At 39.0% G+C, this 19,671-nt stretch overlaps 1 protein-coding gene across 2 annotated transcripts; it reads left to right on the top strand.

Moving 5' to 3' along the window:
- Positions 1–1,095: 1,095 nt before the first annotated feature.
- kcnk10b (potassium channel, subfamily K, member 10b) lies at positions 1,096–18,582 on the top strand. 2 transcript variants are annotated; one of them, XM_085257716.1, is made up of 7 exons: positions 1,096–1,167; positions 4,772–5,187; positions 12,156–12,273; positions 13,942–14,102; positions 14,346–14,538; positions 14,634–14,776; positions 16,451–18,582. In XM_085257716.1, coding segments are annotated over exons 1-7 (1,680 nt in total). In that variant the 5' UTR covers positions 1,096–1,166; the 3' UTR covers positions 17,099–18,582. The 2 variants fall into 2 exon arrangements, with proteins under 2 accessions (XP_085113842.1, XP_085113841.1); XM_085257715.1 differs by lacking the exon at positions 1,096–1,167 and adding an exon at positions 1,198–1,768.
- Positions 18,583–19,671: the final 1,089 nt, after the last annotated feature.

Genomic DNA, 19,671 nt, shown 5'->3' on the forward strand with positions numbered 1-19,671 from the left:
AGGCTTAGGTATTAAAATAACATTTAAGTAGTAGTCTTAACAGTGTGACAGTAAGAAGAGCAGGAGCAGGAACTAGACAGATTTCAGCCATAGGTTTTCTTTCTTTTTATTTCAAAATGCATTATCTGTTTATATAACTTTTTTTTCTACTTTGGTGGGTGAGGTTAATGTGTTTTGTGGCTTTGCAGACAGAATACTGCCTCCAATGGACTAAAACAGCTTTCTGGTTGTTTATGTGGCTGGTTCAAGAGCAAACATTATAATTTATTCACCGTGTGGGTCACTAGATCCTTTCCAGTTGCACCAAAATCATCAATAAGCATATCATTAATGGTAGCCGTTCTTCTTCATTACTGCAACAAACTCTGACCATGGTGTGCTGTTATCATAAAAAGCCAAATCCTCAGTGACCTAGTTTTACAGTAAAATGTGGGAAACTACAGTACCACAAATATAAGTTATGATTCATCTGAGTACGTGTTGGCCACGAGAACATTCTGTCAGCATCATATTGTTAATTCTCTTATTTTCCTTGCATTGTTTGATTTAACTTTTAACCCCTTGCGTCATTTACCAACAAAAGAATATAGTGTGACAGGCAACACATTTTACTGGCACTTGAATTGGGCATAAGTTCAAAGGAGAACTGGTCAATGACTACATTGGACAATAACTTTATTGTAAAGTGATCAATATTTTTGATGCTCAAAGAGCTGACTTTGATCATTTAGGATCGTAAAGACGTCAGTTTACAATAATGTATATTTGTTTATTTGCAGTGTATCCACACGATGATCTATTTTGATTTTCCCATAAGACCGCATCTTCTTTTATTAAGTGATTCAATTCTGATCTTGTACATGTGTGTGTTGCAGGGCGCTTTTACATAACAAATAGATAACGAGACAGTTCATTTCCCCCCTGTCTAAACTGTCATCCCGCCAAATCATCAGATCTATAGTATATGATTTGGGGGGGGGGGGCTGCCGGAAGAGGTGACCTCCCTGTACCACTGAAGCTCATAAATAATACAGTTTTCCTCACATGCGTGAATGATGTAATGGGTTAAGTCTGCCTCTGATTTGGTGATCATCTTTGCGCCATGTGGTCAGACGCTGGTTACGGTAACGATAATAGGATCATCTGGTTTTGGGGGAAAATATAAGAGTGAGTATTGAAAATCGGATTCCACAATGAGAGAAAATGCCTCTGATGCAAAGCTCGATGCACATTAACAATGAAGGCAGGTGGAGGAGAGCGCTTATTTGAATTAAAGGGAGGGGACAGCATCCTCCCTCGTTGTTCTCGCTGCCGGTGTAACGCGTGCGTAAAGTTGCTAGGTTGGGCCACACTCCGGCTGTGTTTCTGGACCGGACCATTTGCGTGCGTGCTCTAGTGTGAGTTTGGAAGTGGTTTGGACCGCGGAGTGGAGCCACTGCTCAGTGCAAGGTGCCACACGTATCTCTGTCAGTCTGTCAGGCGAACACCACGCGTCCAGGCGAGGTGGAGAAGGAAAAAAAAGGAGGGGGTGCAAGAAAGGAAGACAGACAATGCGGTTTTGCGATGCCTTTATTCCTTTGTGCAATCCACTCCCACTTCGATGAAAAGATGATGTGTCCAACATGAATTTCTTGTGATTTGTCCATTTTTTCCTGTATTTCTGCGATCACGCTGACTGAATTTACCTGCGTTTTCACTGAGCCAAACCTAGAGATGAAATTTCCAATAGAAAACCCGAGAAAACAAGTTAACTGGGATCCAGAACAAGGTTGGTGAATATTGCTGTTTTACTGTGGAATAACTTCAGATATGCAATTAAATAGTACTCTTAATGTCAGTAGCCTAAACATCTGAATGGAAATACTTGATACACAATCTCATCAGGCTGCATTATTCACAGATTCAGTATACAGAAATTCATATTTTTGCTTCTTTTCATTTAATTGAGCGGTCCCTTTATTTGCTTTTGTGATGCAAAATTACCATTCATATACGACAACGCGGCTTTTCTAGTTTGCACTATCTGTCCGCTCAGACGTATAAAGCAACGTTGCTGGATGCGGAGCTCTGGTAGTGACAGGCTGGCAGAAATAACCAGTATGAGAGCGGAAGAGATTTCAAAAGAGAACTAGGCTGTAAAATGTGTCTACTTAAAAATAATGTCGCCATCTAAAAGACATCATTATACTTAGGAATAGAATTTATAAGAATTTCAGACATGCGATTTTTATTTGAAGAGAAATGTTGTTGTTGTTGTTGTTGTTGTTTTAAATAATATCATGGCTCATGTACCCCTTGCCCTTTCAAAAGCATATAAGAGTCGTGCTAAGTCTCCAGTCACTGCTGGAAAGGAATTCTGCTTTAATACACTATGCATGGGTATCGTGTTGAGGAAGCTTGCGCCTCCCTTAACAGAGGTTTTATTTTGAAATCAGTCACTGCCGGAAGTGTTTGGGGTGCACTGGGTTTGATTTAATGTTTGAAATTTGAGGCTCAGCTGCCGAATTAAACGCCTACAACCTGCCCAGTGCCACAGGGCCTAAAGCTTGCCTGAGCCTTTATGTTTAATACCACTAGACTTCTTTTTGTACACTTAACTGTACATCAGATGTAAATATGATAGATACTGTCATCAAACTCCTTATCTGTATCCACATGCTCTGTATGTCCATCTTTGTGGTCGACATGAGGGGCATCACTACATGAGAACATTTCCTCTGCTTTGGCCAGACATACTTGGATCCAAAGGGAGGGCTGAGAGGTTGAGATCAGATAAAAAAAAAGAAAAAACACCACTTTCTACTCAAGCCTTATTTAATTTGCAAAAATCAATTCGAAGCTGTTGCATGGTTCAAAAAGGATTTTGCATTAATGGATCATAGCCTCAGAAAGGTGAAATGCAAACCTTATAGTGCTCACTGCACTTCTGGTTTCAACTCTAGCTGTAAAATATAGATTATAGTTTCATATTCTCTGCTTTTTCTCAGAAGTGCATGAAGTTGACTTTGAAATGAACCAAATAAACTAAATATATGACATTCAGTCATAGTTAATTTATTTAATTTCACGCAGTCAAACACTGTGATAAAAAGAAAATTAAAATCTTAGTTAGATTAGTCATGGACTTGGCCTAGTTTGAAATTCACTAACCAGTAACTGTTCCACTTCATCTCTAAAAAAACATTGCACCAAATATAGCATACTATACTGAGTCTTCCAGCTGATTCACCACCCAGTCTTTTTTTTTTTTCTAATAGATTTGTGCTCTATTGCAGTCAGCACCTTTAAAGACAGATACTATAAACCGAAAGTGTTTTTCTCCACCTTAAGCTGACATCACATTGGTGTTATTGATTCAGTCTTTTATATAAGAATTGACTCGGAAGATGAATAGCTCTTAGATCAGGGAACAAGCCACTTCCTGGACATTCTTTGACTCATGGGTCGATGTGTGTGTGTGTGTGTGCGCGCGAGTGCATGATCATGCTGTGGGGACCTGAATCTGTTTAAACACTCACACTACGGGAACAGAAAGCAAGTCCCTTATGTGTTAAGTTGAGGTTTAGGCAAGATGGAATAAGTCTCCAGGAAATATTAAAGAAATACATGTCCCCTCCTCTAAAGTCATAAATACTTGATTAAGCATGTGTGCATTGTACTTAGCATATCCCAAAAGTAATATCACCCCATTTAAAAAACAAATACATTTCTCATCCCTACCTTCAAAGGTTACATCACAGACAACAAGCTCCACCCATGGCTCAGAGGCACTCCATGCTTTCCCTTTTTGGAGTTGTGGGGGCGTCAGGGCAGGGGTGAAGTCTAGAGCTCTGAAAAAGCTCACGCAGTGCTTTATATACATTAAGGAAGTCGAAATTTGGCTATCTCCATAGGTGATGTTTGATGGTTGACCTGCTACAGTACACATGCATTTGTTATGAAACCTCTTTGGAAGACAATAACTGAAAGTGGCACTTATCCCTCACTTACAGTCTATTAGAAAAATTGGATCCTGCTTCCATTCAAAGAGAGTAACTCAATTTTCACCTTCACCTCTGCCAACATTACTGTAAGGTTTTCATTGGTGTGCTTTTTATATATCTGTGTCCATCCATCCATCCATCCATCCATCCATGTGTTGTAACAGAGCAGGGTTGAAATCAGATGTTAAAATGAGAGTACAAATTATGATCTGTAAGGCAGATGTGAGGCCAAGTGATTGTGGACCCCTTTTCACAAGTGAAATCTGAAATACATTTTATATGAAGAAATTCTCAGGATAACAAGCTTCTGAGATGACAAAGGAGTCTTGTTATGTTTGGCGGAGCTGTAGGCTGGATAACTAGATTTTTTTCTAATAGTGTTTGACTTTGCAAAAAGCCTTTTATTAGCCCAGTGTAGGAGGTATAAAATGTTTTCAAAGCTTCATAAAGGACACATAGGTTTTAAACAGTTGTAATGAAATTATGTTAATGTCTCCACAACACAAAATTCGAAATATAAACCAAAAGAAAGGCTGAAGGTGAGAGAAAAGGTGAAAAGAAAAAGAATCTGCGCATAAATCAACAAATGAAATGTCCAAATGCCTGTTGATTTAGGTAAAAGGTTCTTACAAAAAGAGCCTTTAGCCAATTATTATAACACATCATAAATGACCATCAGAGAGACAAACGTGCAGTAAACCACTGGTGTTTCAATCTTTGTAATCTATATTAAAAAAAAAAAAAAAGTGTTACAACAGCCCTTTCTTCCCTCCTACTTTCTTTGCTAGTGGCAGTCCAGACCAACTTGGTCCCTCCCAAAAAGGTCCAGCCTGGCATGGTGAAGTCAACCCTGGTCCAGGCAAGTGTTGCCACCATGCAAAACCCAATGGGCTGCGACCCGAAAGCCAGTGGTCACTGTCCACTGCCACGTTTGTCCATCTCATCTCGCTCTGCCAGTGTTGTGGCTAGCATGGACACCAACTCTGATGGCTCGACAACAGGGCTCCACTCAGTGATGAAGTGGAAGACGGTGCTGGCGGTGTTCATTGTGGTTGTTCTCTACCTGGTTTGTGGAGGTCTTGCCTTCAAGGCTCTGGAGCAGCCATTTGAGAGCAACCTGAAAACTAGCATCACCCTGGAGAAGGCCTCTTTCCTCGAAAGGCACCCATGTGTTACTCCCAATGAGCTGGATGCCATCATCAAGGTAAGCGCTTGAAAGTGGACATGATTGTCTGGTGTTTGTTTCCTTCTTCCAGGCATTTTGGCAGCCTCTGTGCACTTTATTATAGTACCGAGCAGTTAGGTAGAGGTAAAAGGATGGGGAGCTGGCGCTATTCCCAGTTGTCGTAGAGCAGGAGGCAGGGTCCCCTGGATCGGAGCAGAGTTTAAAAGGATGGCAAAGCATGGTATCCTTTACAGTGGGCCTATTTTGTGATTAAGAAGTAGCTACGATAAGACTGCACAGTGCTCCTTTCTGTTAAATAAAGGGAATGTGGAAGTGCCAAAAACTGCAGTTACTCTAATGGCCTCTTAAACTTGGCTCCAAAAGTCAATCCTCACAGACTCCCATGGAAAAATGCCCAACTTTACAGCGTTAAAGAACACATTTACAGCTTGGCACAAAAATAGTTTTGACCTCTTAATAAAAACTACAGTGGGTGAACTCCTTCATTTTTGCACTAAAGTAAGGGATTTGGAGCCACTGAATTTTATACAATTTAAAAATTGTTTGTGCTCTCAGGGCTTTTTGAGGCACTTTTAATCAAATTATATGGCTGCTGCTTGCTACAGCCTGACCAAGACATTTGTTCTGCCCTTCCCATTGAATGACGGTTTCCTGAGTAACAGCTGATAACTGATAACAATCAACCCTCCCGTAGAAACCTAAATGCATTTAGTTTTCTAATAAACACGGATCTTTTAGAACACATACACCAGTACATGCAGCCTGATATTACATAACAAAAGACAGCATGATCATTGAGAAGAGGGCAAAAAATGTCTTCACAATGACCTTTATGCTATATTCACAACAAACATTTTTTTTATTTAATTGCAGCTCTCTCTAGTTTTCTTGCTGTGTAAAGACAGAGTAATGATAGCAATAAGGCCAATTTTCTCCCATTTTATTTGACAAATAACTAACTTGTATTTGCATAGCTAAAAAACCTTCAATAATAGATGTGTTAGTGCGATATGAAATTCCAGAGTGCAGCTTTAACAACGCCCACATGTTTTAAATAAGGAAACAAGCTCATGGCTGTGACAGCGCTGTTATATTTACTGTGAGAAATGTCAGGAACCAAGTTTTTTTTCAATGTTTTCTTTTTAATACTGTGTGATGTTGCTCTATTATGACATACAAAAATTGTTAAAATCTTTAAAGACCCAAGAGAGATTTCAGAAACTCAATATTCTAAACAGTCTCCCCAAAATCCCGTCACTATCTGCTTTCCCCCTCAATACAGCATCTGCTGCATAGAAGCAGGGTGCCGGTGTTTTACTGGGCACAGCTGTTCGCCCAAAAAACTCGCCTGATAACTCTTAAACCTGCGGCATATGGTCTGACGCTGTCTTTAGAGTGTTCCACATTTTACCAAGCCAGCTTGTGAAACTTTTTTATAATTGTGTGCACTATCAAGCAGACCCACAAAACAGAACCATTCCCATCTCATTGAAACTTAACGGCGCATTTTACAATGCATTTTTATGGTGTCAGCCGCTTTATAACACACTATGGCAGCAGTTCACATTGCTCTCTAGCACCACATCCAAAATTATGGATCAAGATTTAAGGTCACTACACCCAGCTGACACTTACAACTGCAAAGGGGAGTGGAAAATGATTTGAGATGTACGAGTGGGTGAGTGGGAAGTTTGATTTGTGAGGGAGTGATGGGAAAAAGCAATCAGTTTGCAGAAAACATCTAGAAATAAAAGAAAGAAACATTCTGGACAATCAAAAGAACTGAGTAACACAAGAGCTGAAATACAAACACAAGCACACAATTAACAGGAATCAAAAGAGACTGAAAATAGTTTTTTTTTGGCAATGGAGAGAAAAAAAAACAGCCTTTTAGAAATCTTGTGCTTTCCTGTTTTTCGAATGTAGCTTGAAAATAGTAAAGACTTGGAAACAACCAAATGGCAATGCTAATGGTGTGTTCCACTTTCCACTAGGATGGCTCCATTTGACGTTAATATCTTCAACACTACTCTAGTGAATATCGGACTGCCTCTCTCCTTCTCCACACCCACCTCTGTTCTTTTCTTCTTCTGCTTCTAGCTTCTTCTTTTATTTCTCTAGCAGTGCTCAACCTTTGAGCCACAAAAGCCCTATCAAGAGCTCTCAAAAATCAATAACAGTATGTCTTATGGAGGAGTGTGTGGAAATTAGAACCTTTAGCATGGAGTGCCTGGGGTCCGGAGGGAATCAATTATTCATTACACAGACCAGCAGGCACACACACCTCCTGCTGCTCAAAGTAAAAGTGCTGGAATCATAGACATGAGATTCTTCTAGACAAATCATCTAATTCAGATAGATGAGAAAATGTTTAATGGCATGTCAAGTCATTGATCTGATATAGTTAATTAAGAATAGTGGCAAATTAGTCATGCTCGGTTTGTGCACTTATGTGTATAATGATGAGCTTTTTACTGCTACTCCTCTCCTTTCTATCGTAGCTTCATAAGTGATGTACTAACATAATCAAAACATAATATGTAAATTTCTGTAAATCAGCAGATATAATGTTGATCTGCTGAGTTGTTATGGGATTCCAATACTAAGTGTAAGCCATGTGTGAAGTTCATATGAACAAATAACACTTTTTTTCCCTGGTGTCTCAAGCAAAAGCCTGGAGGACATGCTGCTTCACAAGTACTCCATCAAAAAGTATGCCCAGTCCTCTAACAGTTTCCATTATCGGCCTGTGTGTGCTATGTCAAGCCTGTCACTCAGCCGAAGCCTTTATGCGGGGACACAGCAGCGGTGACTCACTGTTGTCAAACTGTTTGGTGGAGGAGTTGACAGAAAAATGGCAACCTTGGGAAGCATGTGCATGCCTGAGATGGAAGCAGACAGTATATCACATCGCAAGCTCTTGTTAGGGCACAGCGTGTGTTGATTTAATGTGTGTGAGTGTGTGCCCATGCACGTCTGTTGACCTCCTCGTGTCTTCTTCAATATTTGTGTCGTCCACGCACCCACTGTGCGCCCACGAAGACAGCAGACCTAATTGGCTTTCCTGTTGCTGTTTTGATGACTCACACTATGGCACGATGTGAAGCTGTGCTATTACTGACACCAGTCAGGTCTCATTTATTGATGAGTCACTTATTTAAAATAAACTTTTGTATTCACTGAGCTACCTGCAGTAGAATCTACGTCAGGTTGTGCTGCCATTTCCGTCATAATCTTATGTAGCACAAATTGTGCTTTTCCGGAAAACGTCAAGCAAATTCTACATACTTGATCAAATGCGAAATCAAAATGCTCCACTAACTAGTGAAGGCTAAGCTCTTTAGATGGCTGCACTGAAAAAGAAAGGCAAAAAAGATTCATTTCTACTCATTTCCATTTCAGGTTTTCCTTGAAAATACACCACAGCTTAACACTGGGCTTTTAAGCATGAATAATAAACTTTTTTTTTCCCTCACTATTATATTGCTATTTTCATTTGAATCTGATCACCTGTTCCACATGAAAAGTCAATCATAAAAACCAGCCATATACAACCATTCTGTGAAGACATAATGAAAATCACATGATATTTTGCACAATGCTATTATTCATAATCTAAAAAAGTGCATTTAAATTAATTAATCAGGAAAAAGTGTGAGCACATCTATAAAAGCAAAGGTTTTGGTAGTTTGCTTATGTGGAGCATTCTGATGTGTGCGCATTCAGGATTAAAGACATCAGCAATGATCTTAGAGAACCAATTGTTACTGCTCATCAAGGGCATTTCCAAACAATCTGAGATCGATCATTCTACAGTGAGAAAGATTATTCATACGTGGAAAGCTTTCAAGATAGCTCCAAAGTTTCCGAGGAGTGGAAATCACAGCAAATTCACAAGTTTAGACAATGAGTCAACAGGCCCGAAGTTAACAGGTGAAATGTTAAAACTGGCTTACGTTTGCAAAGTTGCATCTGAACAAACAACAACGCGATTTTGGAACAATGTGCTTTGAACAGACATGCACAATGCCCCATTTGGCAAAAACGAAACTCAGCATATCAGGACACCTCATGCCAACTGTTAAGCATGATAGTGGAGGCGTAATGACTTGGACTTGTTTTGCAGCCACAGGATCTGGGCACCTTATAGTCAGTGAGTCAAACCTGCATATATCAATTCTAGACAAAACTGGGTCACGCAACAAGATTTGATTACAAGCACAGCAACAAAACTACAACAGAACGGCTAAAAAGGGAAAGAGTCAATGTGCTGCAATGGACTGAAGTGCTGTCCTGGGACCTTAAGAGAGCTGTGCATAAAGGGACACCTGCAAACCTCAATGAACTGAAGTAATGTTGTAGTTATATGTATCCCAAAATTCCTCCACAATGATGTGAGAGACTGATGATGATTACTGAAAAGGATTACTCAAGCTACTGGTGCTAAAGGTTCTGTAACCTACTGGATCACTATATGTAATTAGTTTAAATCCACTGTTTCTGTATTTTGGCTTAGTTGTTAAAAAAATATGGTATAATATATCATGTGATGCTGTTCATCTGAGCTGGAACTAAAATAATTTTAGGACCTGGTAAGGACCAGATGATTTTATATTATTATTATACCGTGATACGTAACCTTAGAAAGAGACCGTGCACTTTCTTTTTACCCTGATTGTATATGATGGACCTCAGTGTCCTTCATTGCAACAAGCATTAAGTCTTCAAGGGGGTTAGGTTAAAGCTTTAGATATTAGTAATGTTGAAAATGCTGCAGAGGACAGTGCTTGGCAATGTATCACAATGAGGTTGGGTGAAGGATAGAGCAAGGCACCGTGCTGGCAGGATCACCGCTGTCCCCCGCTGTGGGGTAGAAAGGCACACCGAGAGGATAAAAATCTGCAGTGAGTGTGTTTGCTCTGTAATGATCCTGCACTGAAGAAACAGAAAACACATTAGCCACGAGGACTCGTGAGCACTCTGCAGTGATTCTTTGGTGAAATCAAAATAGAAAGGAGCACGAGGCGTGAAACGAAAACACCATTTGTCTTGCTAATTAATGTACTGCAACACAACACAAGTCACCATCCTCATGGCTCCAAAATGCATGTGCAAAAGGAGGATTTTTCTCTCATGAAGCATGAACATGGCTGAGAAACAGACAAGTGCCAAAAATAGATCTCCTCATACAGTATTCAGATACATTGTGCGGCTATATATAGCTCTCCCTTGACTCCAGAATTAGGTTATTTGGGGTTTATTATATAATTACCACTTTGATATTGCCCCCATAAAGCAGCTGTGTCTGCTAAAACCTATGAAGTAACGTAATTGAAACTGCCTAATTATAGATACAAAAAATCTGTCTCATTAGGGAGAGAGGGCACTGATGGAGCCGAGGTAATCACATGTAAGATTCTGAATAGGCATGTGCAGCTATGTGTTTAGTGGTCCCAGACTCTCTGCTGTAAAATGCGTATCACGGCAGTTCATACATATTTTATTATACCGCTCTGCACTCTCTGAAAGGTTATCTCACATCTCACTGTATAAAATGGGGGCTGCTCTGTGTGACTTTCATGTCAGCAGAAGTTTTGAGCCTAAAGATAAAGAACTATAAATGCTTGTGTAGAGAACACAGCATGCCCATAAACAGAAAATGTAGAAAGACCAAATGATAGTCAATTAACTTTTCATGGCAGCATAATGGAGCACAGAAGGTAATCAATGAAAATAATGAAGCAGTAAATGTTTTCCCTGTACTAGACAAACTAGTCGATGGAACGCAGAAAAAAAGGCTGACGTGAACGAACAACAGGGAAACAGCAGTGTTTGGGCTGCAAGTGAGAGTCTGTGTGGATTTGGTCCATGTGAACTGTGAAAACATGGAAACTGGGTGTGTGGAGAAACAGCTCCTCGAAGAGAGCCAGACACTGAACAGTTTAAACGCATCCTGTGGTCAGATCAACTTGATGTGCACACGATTAGTAATTCGAAAGGCTCAGAAGAGCCTGCTGCACCACCTTTTACTTAAGTTTCACTGCCTTTCTCTCATTTAAAAAAACAAACAAGTCTTTTTTTAAACTCACAAGCCAAAGATGATCAAGAGGAAATTAAAAAAAGAGCAACTATACATGTTTATTGCAATGCTTAGTTATTGAGTTTCCAATTACAGTTCACAACAGTCAGAAAACGGTAGATCAACACAATACGAGTCTGGACTGAACTACAACAGTTATCAGCTGATTTAATTAAGTGTAACTCAATCCACAGCCTCAAGGCCAGGGACGTCTCCAGAATTTCTTCATGGGGGTGGCCATGTGGGCACCACCAAAAATATTGTGGTGGCACACCAAAAGCAAAACAGTGCAGGAGTGCCGAAGGTGATGGGGTGATGACTATAAATTGTGAGGGACCTACAAAGTGACACAATATGAATGACAAAAATCACATATGCAGTAATAAATAAATTATTTATTCCGCTACCAAGGACCCCCCTTGGTAGCGCCCCTGCTCGTTCCACGGATATAAGAATGATTCAGACCTCATTTAACTTGCATTCCCTTCCTCTATTGTTCAGAGCCTTTTTTCTTTGTATTCAGGTGGTGACCTTCTGGGCTGATGTTGGAGATCGTTGCACTGGATCTAATCTCAGTTTCCTCACGAGTGTTACGCAATCAATTGCAATACATAGAGGCGCATGTAACAGAAACAATAGTAGGACGTTGTTACTCACTCTGTTCACACCATTGGGGCTGTGTATAGTGAAATCAAAGCAGACACGTGTTTGTTGTGTTGTCATCAGCTGAGCTGGCATACAGTCATAGCTTTGATTAGTTTGTAAAAGCTCAGCGGCAAAACAGGAGCCAGCTGCTATTAAGCATTTTGGCATGACTTTCACTAATTATGTCAAAGTACACATTTCAGTTTTAAGCAATTTTAAATACTTTTAATCCATATAATTTCTATATTTCTCTACTTTCCAGCATGCTATAGATTCTGTGAGTGGAGGAGTGAGGCCTACTGGAGACACATTGTACAATTCCAGTCACTGGGACCTGGGCAGTGCCTTCTTCTTCGCTGGAACTGTCATTACAACTATCGGTAAAACTATTAGATAATGCTCTCTTTATTACTCTAAAACACGATGAACCTGGTATTGCTGACAGTCCATGCAATTTTCATTGTACGTGTGAACCATCAAAATTCCTTTTGAACTCAATTTTAACAATCTAAGAATAATGTAGACTGAGGCGAACCTCAAATCTCATAAAAAATACATGCACGAGGTACTCTCAAAAGCACAGTCTTCATTTATACAGCGTGAACAGATGTAAGAGGATGTACGAGAAGGAAAAAAAGTTTGTAGTAGTGAGGACTACTAAATGGCATCAATGTTAAGCCTTGCCATTCTTAAGTATATATGAGAGAGAGGGAGTCCCCTTCACGAGAATTCAGTCTGATGTAATTTTGTTGAAGATGTATGTGAGACCTGACTCATTATTCAGTGTATGATGAAGACACTGTTGAGTTTTTTTTAATTGTCTCATTTTGCCCTTTGTTGCTTTTTAAAGAGAAACAGTAAATTGTGACTCACTGAAATTCTTTTTAAAATGAAAGTAAAAAGACTTTGGGTACCTGGCTTTGATCAGATGGAACATTTTGATATACAATCACAAAATCAAAGCTGAGGCACTACTGTTTGTATTCCCTCTATCAGCTGTGGGTACCATCCTTTAGGTGACTGGAAAAACAGCATGTCCCTGACCTCCTTAATGGTGTAGTCTAGAAATTTAATTAACCTGGTAGCTTGCTTCATTTAATCTAGTGCACAAATAGAAGATCAACACAAATATCACCCCATAGGACCCCCTCCATTAATAATAAAAAAAAGCAAATTATATGTATTTTTAATTAAGAGAAAAAGAAAATATTTGAGAAGACCTTCAAAGATAGCAGGATACGATCAATATTAATTAGACATTCCACAGAAACAAAAACAGGGAGGCTTTAACTCTACAGATAAACAGGATAAGATTGAAGCCTCCTTAAGGACATCATATTTTTCCTTTGATCTATTATGTCCAGTGGCTTGAAAAATTGAAGACACTCATTTTAAAATTATATGAGCAATATATATACTGTTAATGTGTTTCTCTTAAAGAGACTGAAATTTGAAATAGATCCTTGCATGCTTTCTTTTTCTGATGCTGAAGCCATTGACTCCATTTTCTTTTACTAATATACTTTTTTTCACTAATATACCAATATTTTCTGATCCAATATCCACAATTAGAAGTAAAAAGCAATGAGAGGTGGCTTAAGACTTTTGCACTGTACTGTATGTTGTCCAACATGTGTAAACATATTACTTCTCTCAATAAAGGTAGTATATTCTACACAAAGAACAGGTATTATGCTAATATTCTGCTTTTCAGCAGGTTAAAACAGGAGATAGTGATTTGTGTCTCCTGCCTGACGCTCCTCAAGCTCCTTCCTTTTACCTCCCTGTATCATAGTATGTCATTATTAATTCAATTTTCTTTAAGGGGAATCTAATTATTGCATTACTTACCTCAAGCCCTGCTCCTGGAACTGAAAGGTATTACATAAGAGCTTCAATTGATTATGTTGCATAAGGAGGTCTTGATTGTCTTCTGCTTCTCATCTCACCACTCACTCTTCTCAGCCCTGCTTTGTTTTTTGACCTTCCTGTCCTGTTTCTTCATTTCTTCTCCCCTCCTCCTCATTCTGCTTTCAATTGTTCAACAGGTTACGGAAACATAGCTCCGAGCACGGAAGGCGGGAAAATCTTTTGCATCCTTTATGCCATATTTGGCATCCCTCTCTTTGGCTTCTTGTTGGCGGGGATCGGAGACCAGCTGGGGACCATCTTTGTAAAAAGTGTCTTAAAAGTTGAAAAGATATTCAGGGTGAGATACAAGTAACACATTGTGATGTTTTCTTCTTTACTGGCTGTGTAAAAAAGTCAAATATGCAGATATCATTCTAACATTTAGCTGCATTTTTATTCTTACCCTAATGGCATATGTAATGGTGTCTTCTTTTTTGTTTGTGAGCCATGTTTCATTGCTTTTTGTGGCTCACACTGTCACTCTTACATCATCTTTTTAGTTGCTTATATTGGTTCTAAATGCACCTCCTGTTCTTTTCAGCAAAAACACAAGCAGATTAGCCAGACGAAGATAAGGGTCACATCTGTTATCCTGTTCATCCTGGCTGGCTGCATTGTCTTTGTCACCATCCCTGCTGTCATCTTCAAACACATTGAAGGCTGGACCACACTGGATGCCATCTACTTTGTCGTGATCACGCTCACTACAGTGGGAATAGGAGACTACGTGGCAGGTAGAGCTACGCTCCAAAATTCGGGCACAATAAGCTGTTCTGTTGAAGTTTTGGGCTTAATTTCTGACCATAACGACATTTTCCTTCCTCTTCAGGTGGAAATCGCAAGATCGATTACATGAAGTGGTACAAGCCTCTGGTGTGGTTCTGGATCCTCATAGGTTTAGCGTACTTTGCAGCCGTCCTCAGCATGATCGGAGACTGGCTCCGAGTACTGTCTAAAAAGACCAAAGAGGAGGTAAGTCTTGTATATGTATTATTTTACAACTCTACTCTGGATCTGAAGGTTCAGAGGCAGCATCTTATATGTTATAATTATTAAAATATCTATAGTGAGTTAAAAATGATCTGTGGTTTGTGTCTCAATTTTTTTATTTTTAGGATCTCACTACGGTGCTGCAGTATTCAGAATTAAAAGCATTCTTATTTTCCTTGTATTGTCTTGTGCTTCCATCTCTTAAAGACCTCAGTCGCACAAGCTTAGAGACCAGGTGGCATCCCCCTGGCATAGCAGTGTTTCACGATGGAAAAATATGTATTTCCCCAAGCGGTTGGTAATGCTTGCTGGAGGTTGCTGTGTGCCACTAATTAAAATCTGTTACAAAGAGGGTGCTGCACCAAAAACCTCCTTGTGATGTCTTTGGTTGAATGCAGATTTCCACCAACATCTGTAATTTTGCAAACCCTCGCCATTTACTTTTCAGAAAGACAACTTTTATTTTGAAGGCAGATGCTTTCTCTTTTCAATATGTTCCACTTTTCAGTTTCACCACTGCTTGGCAAGTAGTTTACAAGTATTTGCAAATGACTCAGCAAACTACTTGTCACCAAAGCAATCACAAAGAGGTTTGCCATGCAGCATTGTTTGGGTGTTTGCAAATGTTTTCACTCTATCAACTTCCAGCAACCTCCAGCAACCAATCAGCAACCAACAAGTGGATATGCATGTTTCCCTAGTGACCCTTCTCTTTAAAAGCATCTCGTCTTTTCATGAACATTTAAGAAAATCAATATTAACCTGATGCCAGCTGGGCGTAAGAGTAAGAAGAATAATTGGAAATGAAGCATTTAAAGCAAGGGCAATGAAAATGGGGCATAGGTCAATTGAGTCTAACATTCATGAGTGCAGTCTTTTAGACAGTAGCTTTTCTTTAATATTTCCAAGGCTGATATTGGTAAATGTAAGATCCAACCTTACTAATGGCTACAAAGCTATAATTTAGCACAACAGTTAGAATGAACAAAACAGGTTTCAGATATTAAGTAAAAGCAACACACAAACTTAGTAATTAATGACTACTAAATCACAGACCTGATGAGGGTTAAACACTTTTGCTCGAGCGTACATTTATTACATTACTAAACTTTTGTGTTAAACTGAAAACAGGCTTGTGCCAAGTTAGTAATGAAAGGACCTTTTGTGATATATTGGAAGAGTTCACGCCCAGCAGTGAAGCTCCCTGACAGCTTAATGTTCAATTAACAAATTATTGGCTTTAGAATTATTTTGATGGGTTCGTTTTTTTCTCTCAACAGTATGCTGGCTCTCTGAAATGAATGAAACACTCTTCAAAACTTTGAGAATCAATGTTTCACTGGAACTTTTGCCACATTAAATATAAGTATCCAACAGTGTAGTGGTATATATATATATATATATATATATATATATGAATGATAAAGAAAAGCATAATAGGGCCTCTTTAGAATAGCAAATACAGTTGAAAGTGGCAGGGAGACTTTGCCTGTAAAAAGCTACTTTTGACCACTTTCGTAATTATGAAATTACGTTTTCTTTGTGTCAGTAGTAGATGTTATATGGTGCTATATTGAATGGTATATATGGGATACTGTTGCTAATCTGTATATTATCCTTTAACTGTTGCTTTGTTTCCATGTTCATATTTCATAGGTTGGGGAGTTTAAAGCACATGCTGCTGAATGGAAGGCAAATGTCCGAGCAGAGTTTCGTGAAACTCGACGACGTCTGAGTGTTGAGATCCACGACAAGCTCCAGCGGGCAGCCACCATCCGTAGCATGGAGCGCCGTCAGCTTGGCCTAGAGCAGCGAGCTCACTCCCTTGACATGCTGTCACCAGAGAAACGGGCTTTGTTCGCCAGTCTGGATGCTAGCCGCTTCAAGACGTCCTCCCAAGAGAGCATCGACAGCAAACTGAACAACCTAAGGTTGAAGGGGGCATGCGAGCCGTACGATCATCAGGGAAACGAGCAAACGCAAGAGACCGCATCATCTTCAGAGGAAAATCTCTTCAACCTACGATTCGGATCCCTCAGTAAGCTGGCCAGGCGCAACAAGAACCGTGAACTGCGGAGGAACATACCTGAAGATGTTCGGCGGGCAAGTTTAAGCATAAACAATGGCAGCGCCATGCTCGGGGAGGAGGGAACGGAGGAAGAAGAAGATGGTGAGCCAGATGAGGAAAACAAAGAAAGAAAAGAGGGAAACACCAGTCTGACAAACCTCTCGCAGTACACAATGGAGCGCTCAAAGTTGAATGGGTTCACACCGGCACTGGCCAAAGACAGTGAGAATAATTAAGTATTGAATGCACAAACACTTCATCCACATACAAGGAGTGTTGAGACAGGAAGAGTGAAAGATACTCAGACTGGGAGAGTGCACAGTCCTTTGAGATGTCAAGAAATGTGCCTTTCTGTTTCCTATGCTTAGATTGGAACTGCTCCCAAGAAGTCAGTCATCATGCCATAGCTATGGGAAGAAAATGTGTTGCCAAAAATGAATAAAACTAACGGTGCAGAAGAGGGTGTAGTAGAAATACCTCATTGAGATGTTGCTGTTAAATAGGCTACTTAAGAACTTTGATTTCTACAGGAGCAGTATTGAACCGCTCTGTTGATTTTTTTTTAGCCCTCAAGGCTCTTCTTCCATCTGTTCATGCTGAATCTTATTTTTTTAACAATGTGGGCAGGACCGCTTGAGAGCTAGATTCATGCCATTCATTCAGTACTATTATTGATCTATGGGTTGTCATCTCATACTCTAGGGGTCTATTTTTAGCCCAGCAGCATGCTACAAAGTGACTTTAATATTTATCGAACAGAGGAAAGTAGGTTGTGTTTTTGCTGGATCAACAGGCCGTATTTACCTAGATGACATGTAGAACGATTGCTACATTATGTTTGGCTTTGAAAATGTAGCCTGATGCGAAAAACTACAATATGTTAACAGCTTAAAAAAAAACAATCTGAAGTGCATGGTACCAACCATAACCATTCATTGCTGGCATAAACTAACTGGAAAGCTTGAATTTGCAGCTATCATAATGAGCAAAATACACTTCTTTCATTACTACTCTTCTCTCAACAGACAAACAATGTGTCTCTGTAATGATTGTTACCATTTTCTGAATTGTGAATCAACACAGACAAACATACACAAACACAGACTGTCGGTAATGTAAAACACAATTGCATTTTTTTAATGACATTCAAATGATCACAAACACGTTGAGAGTGTTTGGATGGATTTTAATTGATGAATGTGATGCTGTTAATTTGTATTTGCCAAGCATGTTTACATCTATGTTTACTTCTTTTTTTAAATCACCCAAGTTGTATTTTTCATTGAACTGTAAAATATACTGAACGTGTTTCTTTTTTGTATTGCTTTTTTAACAACACAACTCACAAAGCATCTTGACACTGCTATGTGTGGACGGGGGCATTTCTTAAAATTTTAGTCCATTTTCACTTGATTTGTATTTTGCAAACATTTACTGACACTCAAAAACAGCTTTAAATTTTACAGGATTAAATGTACCACTGTTGTACTTTGCATGCATTCCTTAAGGTGAACATTACACACACACACACACACACACACACACACACACACACACACACACACACACACACACACACACACACACTGTTCCAGTAGCCTGCTTGTCTGATATGATAGCATTAACCTTTCCATGACCCTAACCTGTGACACACTGAGCGGCTGTTTGTTGTGTGCAGTTTATTTTTGTCACATTAAATGTAGTGAGTGCCTTTTTAAAACTGAATAAATGAACAAAACATAAGAGGTATATTCATTATGTAAGTACTCACAGAAAATGAATGCAGTATCGACAAAATTTGGACTAAGATAAAGTAGAGCCTGACCAATTTATTAATGGGCCAGTATTATATACAATACATAATAGCATATTTTATTGCCTTTCAAAAAAAGGCAATAAAAGATGAGAGAAACACCCTTCAACCATGTCGCAAGTGTTGACATTGCATAATTTGTCCACCAGAGGGCACACTGCAACTTCCTTTAGGACGAAGCAACGTGTTTGGAAGGCAACACCATGTGATCCGAGCAAAGCTGGGTGTAAGCAAGTAAATATGTTTATATATGTAAATATATATATATATATATTGAAAAAAATGTAAATATTTTTAGATGATTGGAATATCAGATTTTCACATCAACAAAATATCAGTATTGGTCTTCACGATCCTAGATTGGTCAGGCTCTGGATTAAAGGTAGCCATATAAACATATAATTCAGCCATTCTTCTTCTCCTCCATAATGTGCTCCTTACCACATATTCTATTGATAACTACAGTTAATGATGCTTGCTTTAAAGGTTTTGCACCAATAAAAACAAAGAAATAGCAGCACTGTTGTGATAACTACACCAAAGCTGGAAAAATAAAGAGTGAAAATGGCAGTGTGTGAACACCAACAGCCTCATCAGCACTGCTGATTTACTCTTTTTCTTCTTTTCATTTTTTGACAGTTCTTATTTATAATATATAATATATATTTAAGTTACATTTTCTTATTTCCATTTAACATTTAAACTGTTTATTATAATTGTTTAAATAACATATGTAATGATAGTGAATCTTCCTCTGTGAAGCTTTTTGCAGTTAATATTATGCACATTATGCACAGAGCTTAACAAATTTATTTAACCACCATCTAATGTGGGGTTTACGTCAAAGCTGCCCTAATTAACGGCACAAAATAATTTTCTTCTGTTTTTGTAATTGTCAGTCCATCAGTGTGCACAAGTTCTTTCATTCAAATTATATTTTTAATGCTAAATATAATTATTATTGTTGCCCACAGCACATTATTTTCAAATTAGGAT

Source organism: Mchenga conophoros, linkage group LG19 (genome assembly GCF_057382185.1).
Source record: "Mchenga conophoros isolate Kocher_MC1m ecotype Shallow Benthic linkage group LG19, M_conophoros_male_GT1.1, whole genome shotgun sequence".
In the NCBI taxonomy this organism is placed as follows: domain Eukaryota; kingdom Metazoa; phylum Chordata; class Actinopteri; order Cichliformes; family Cichlidae; genus Mchenga; species Mchenga conophoros.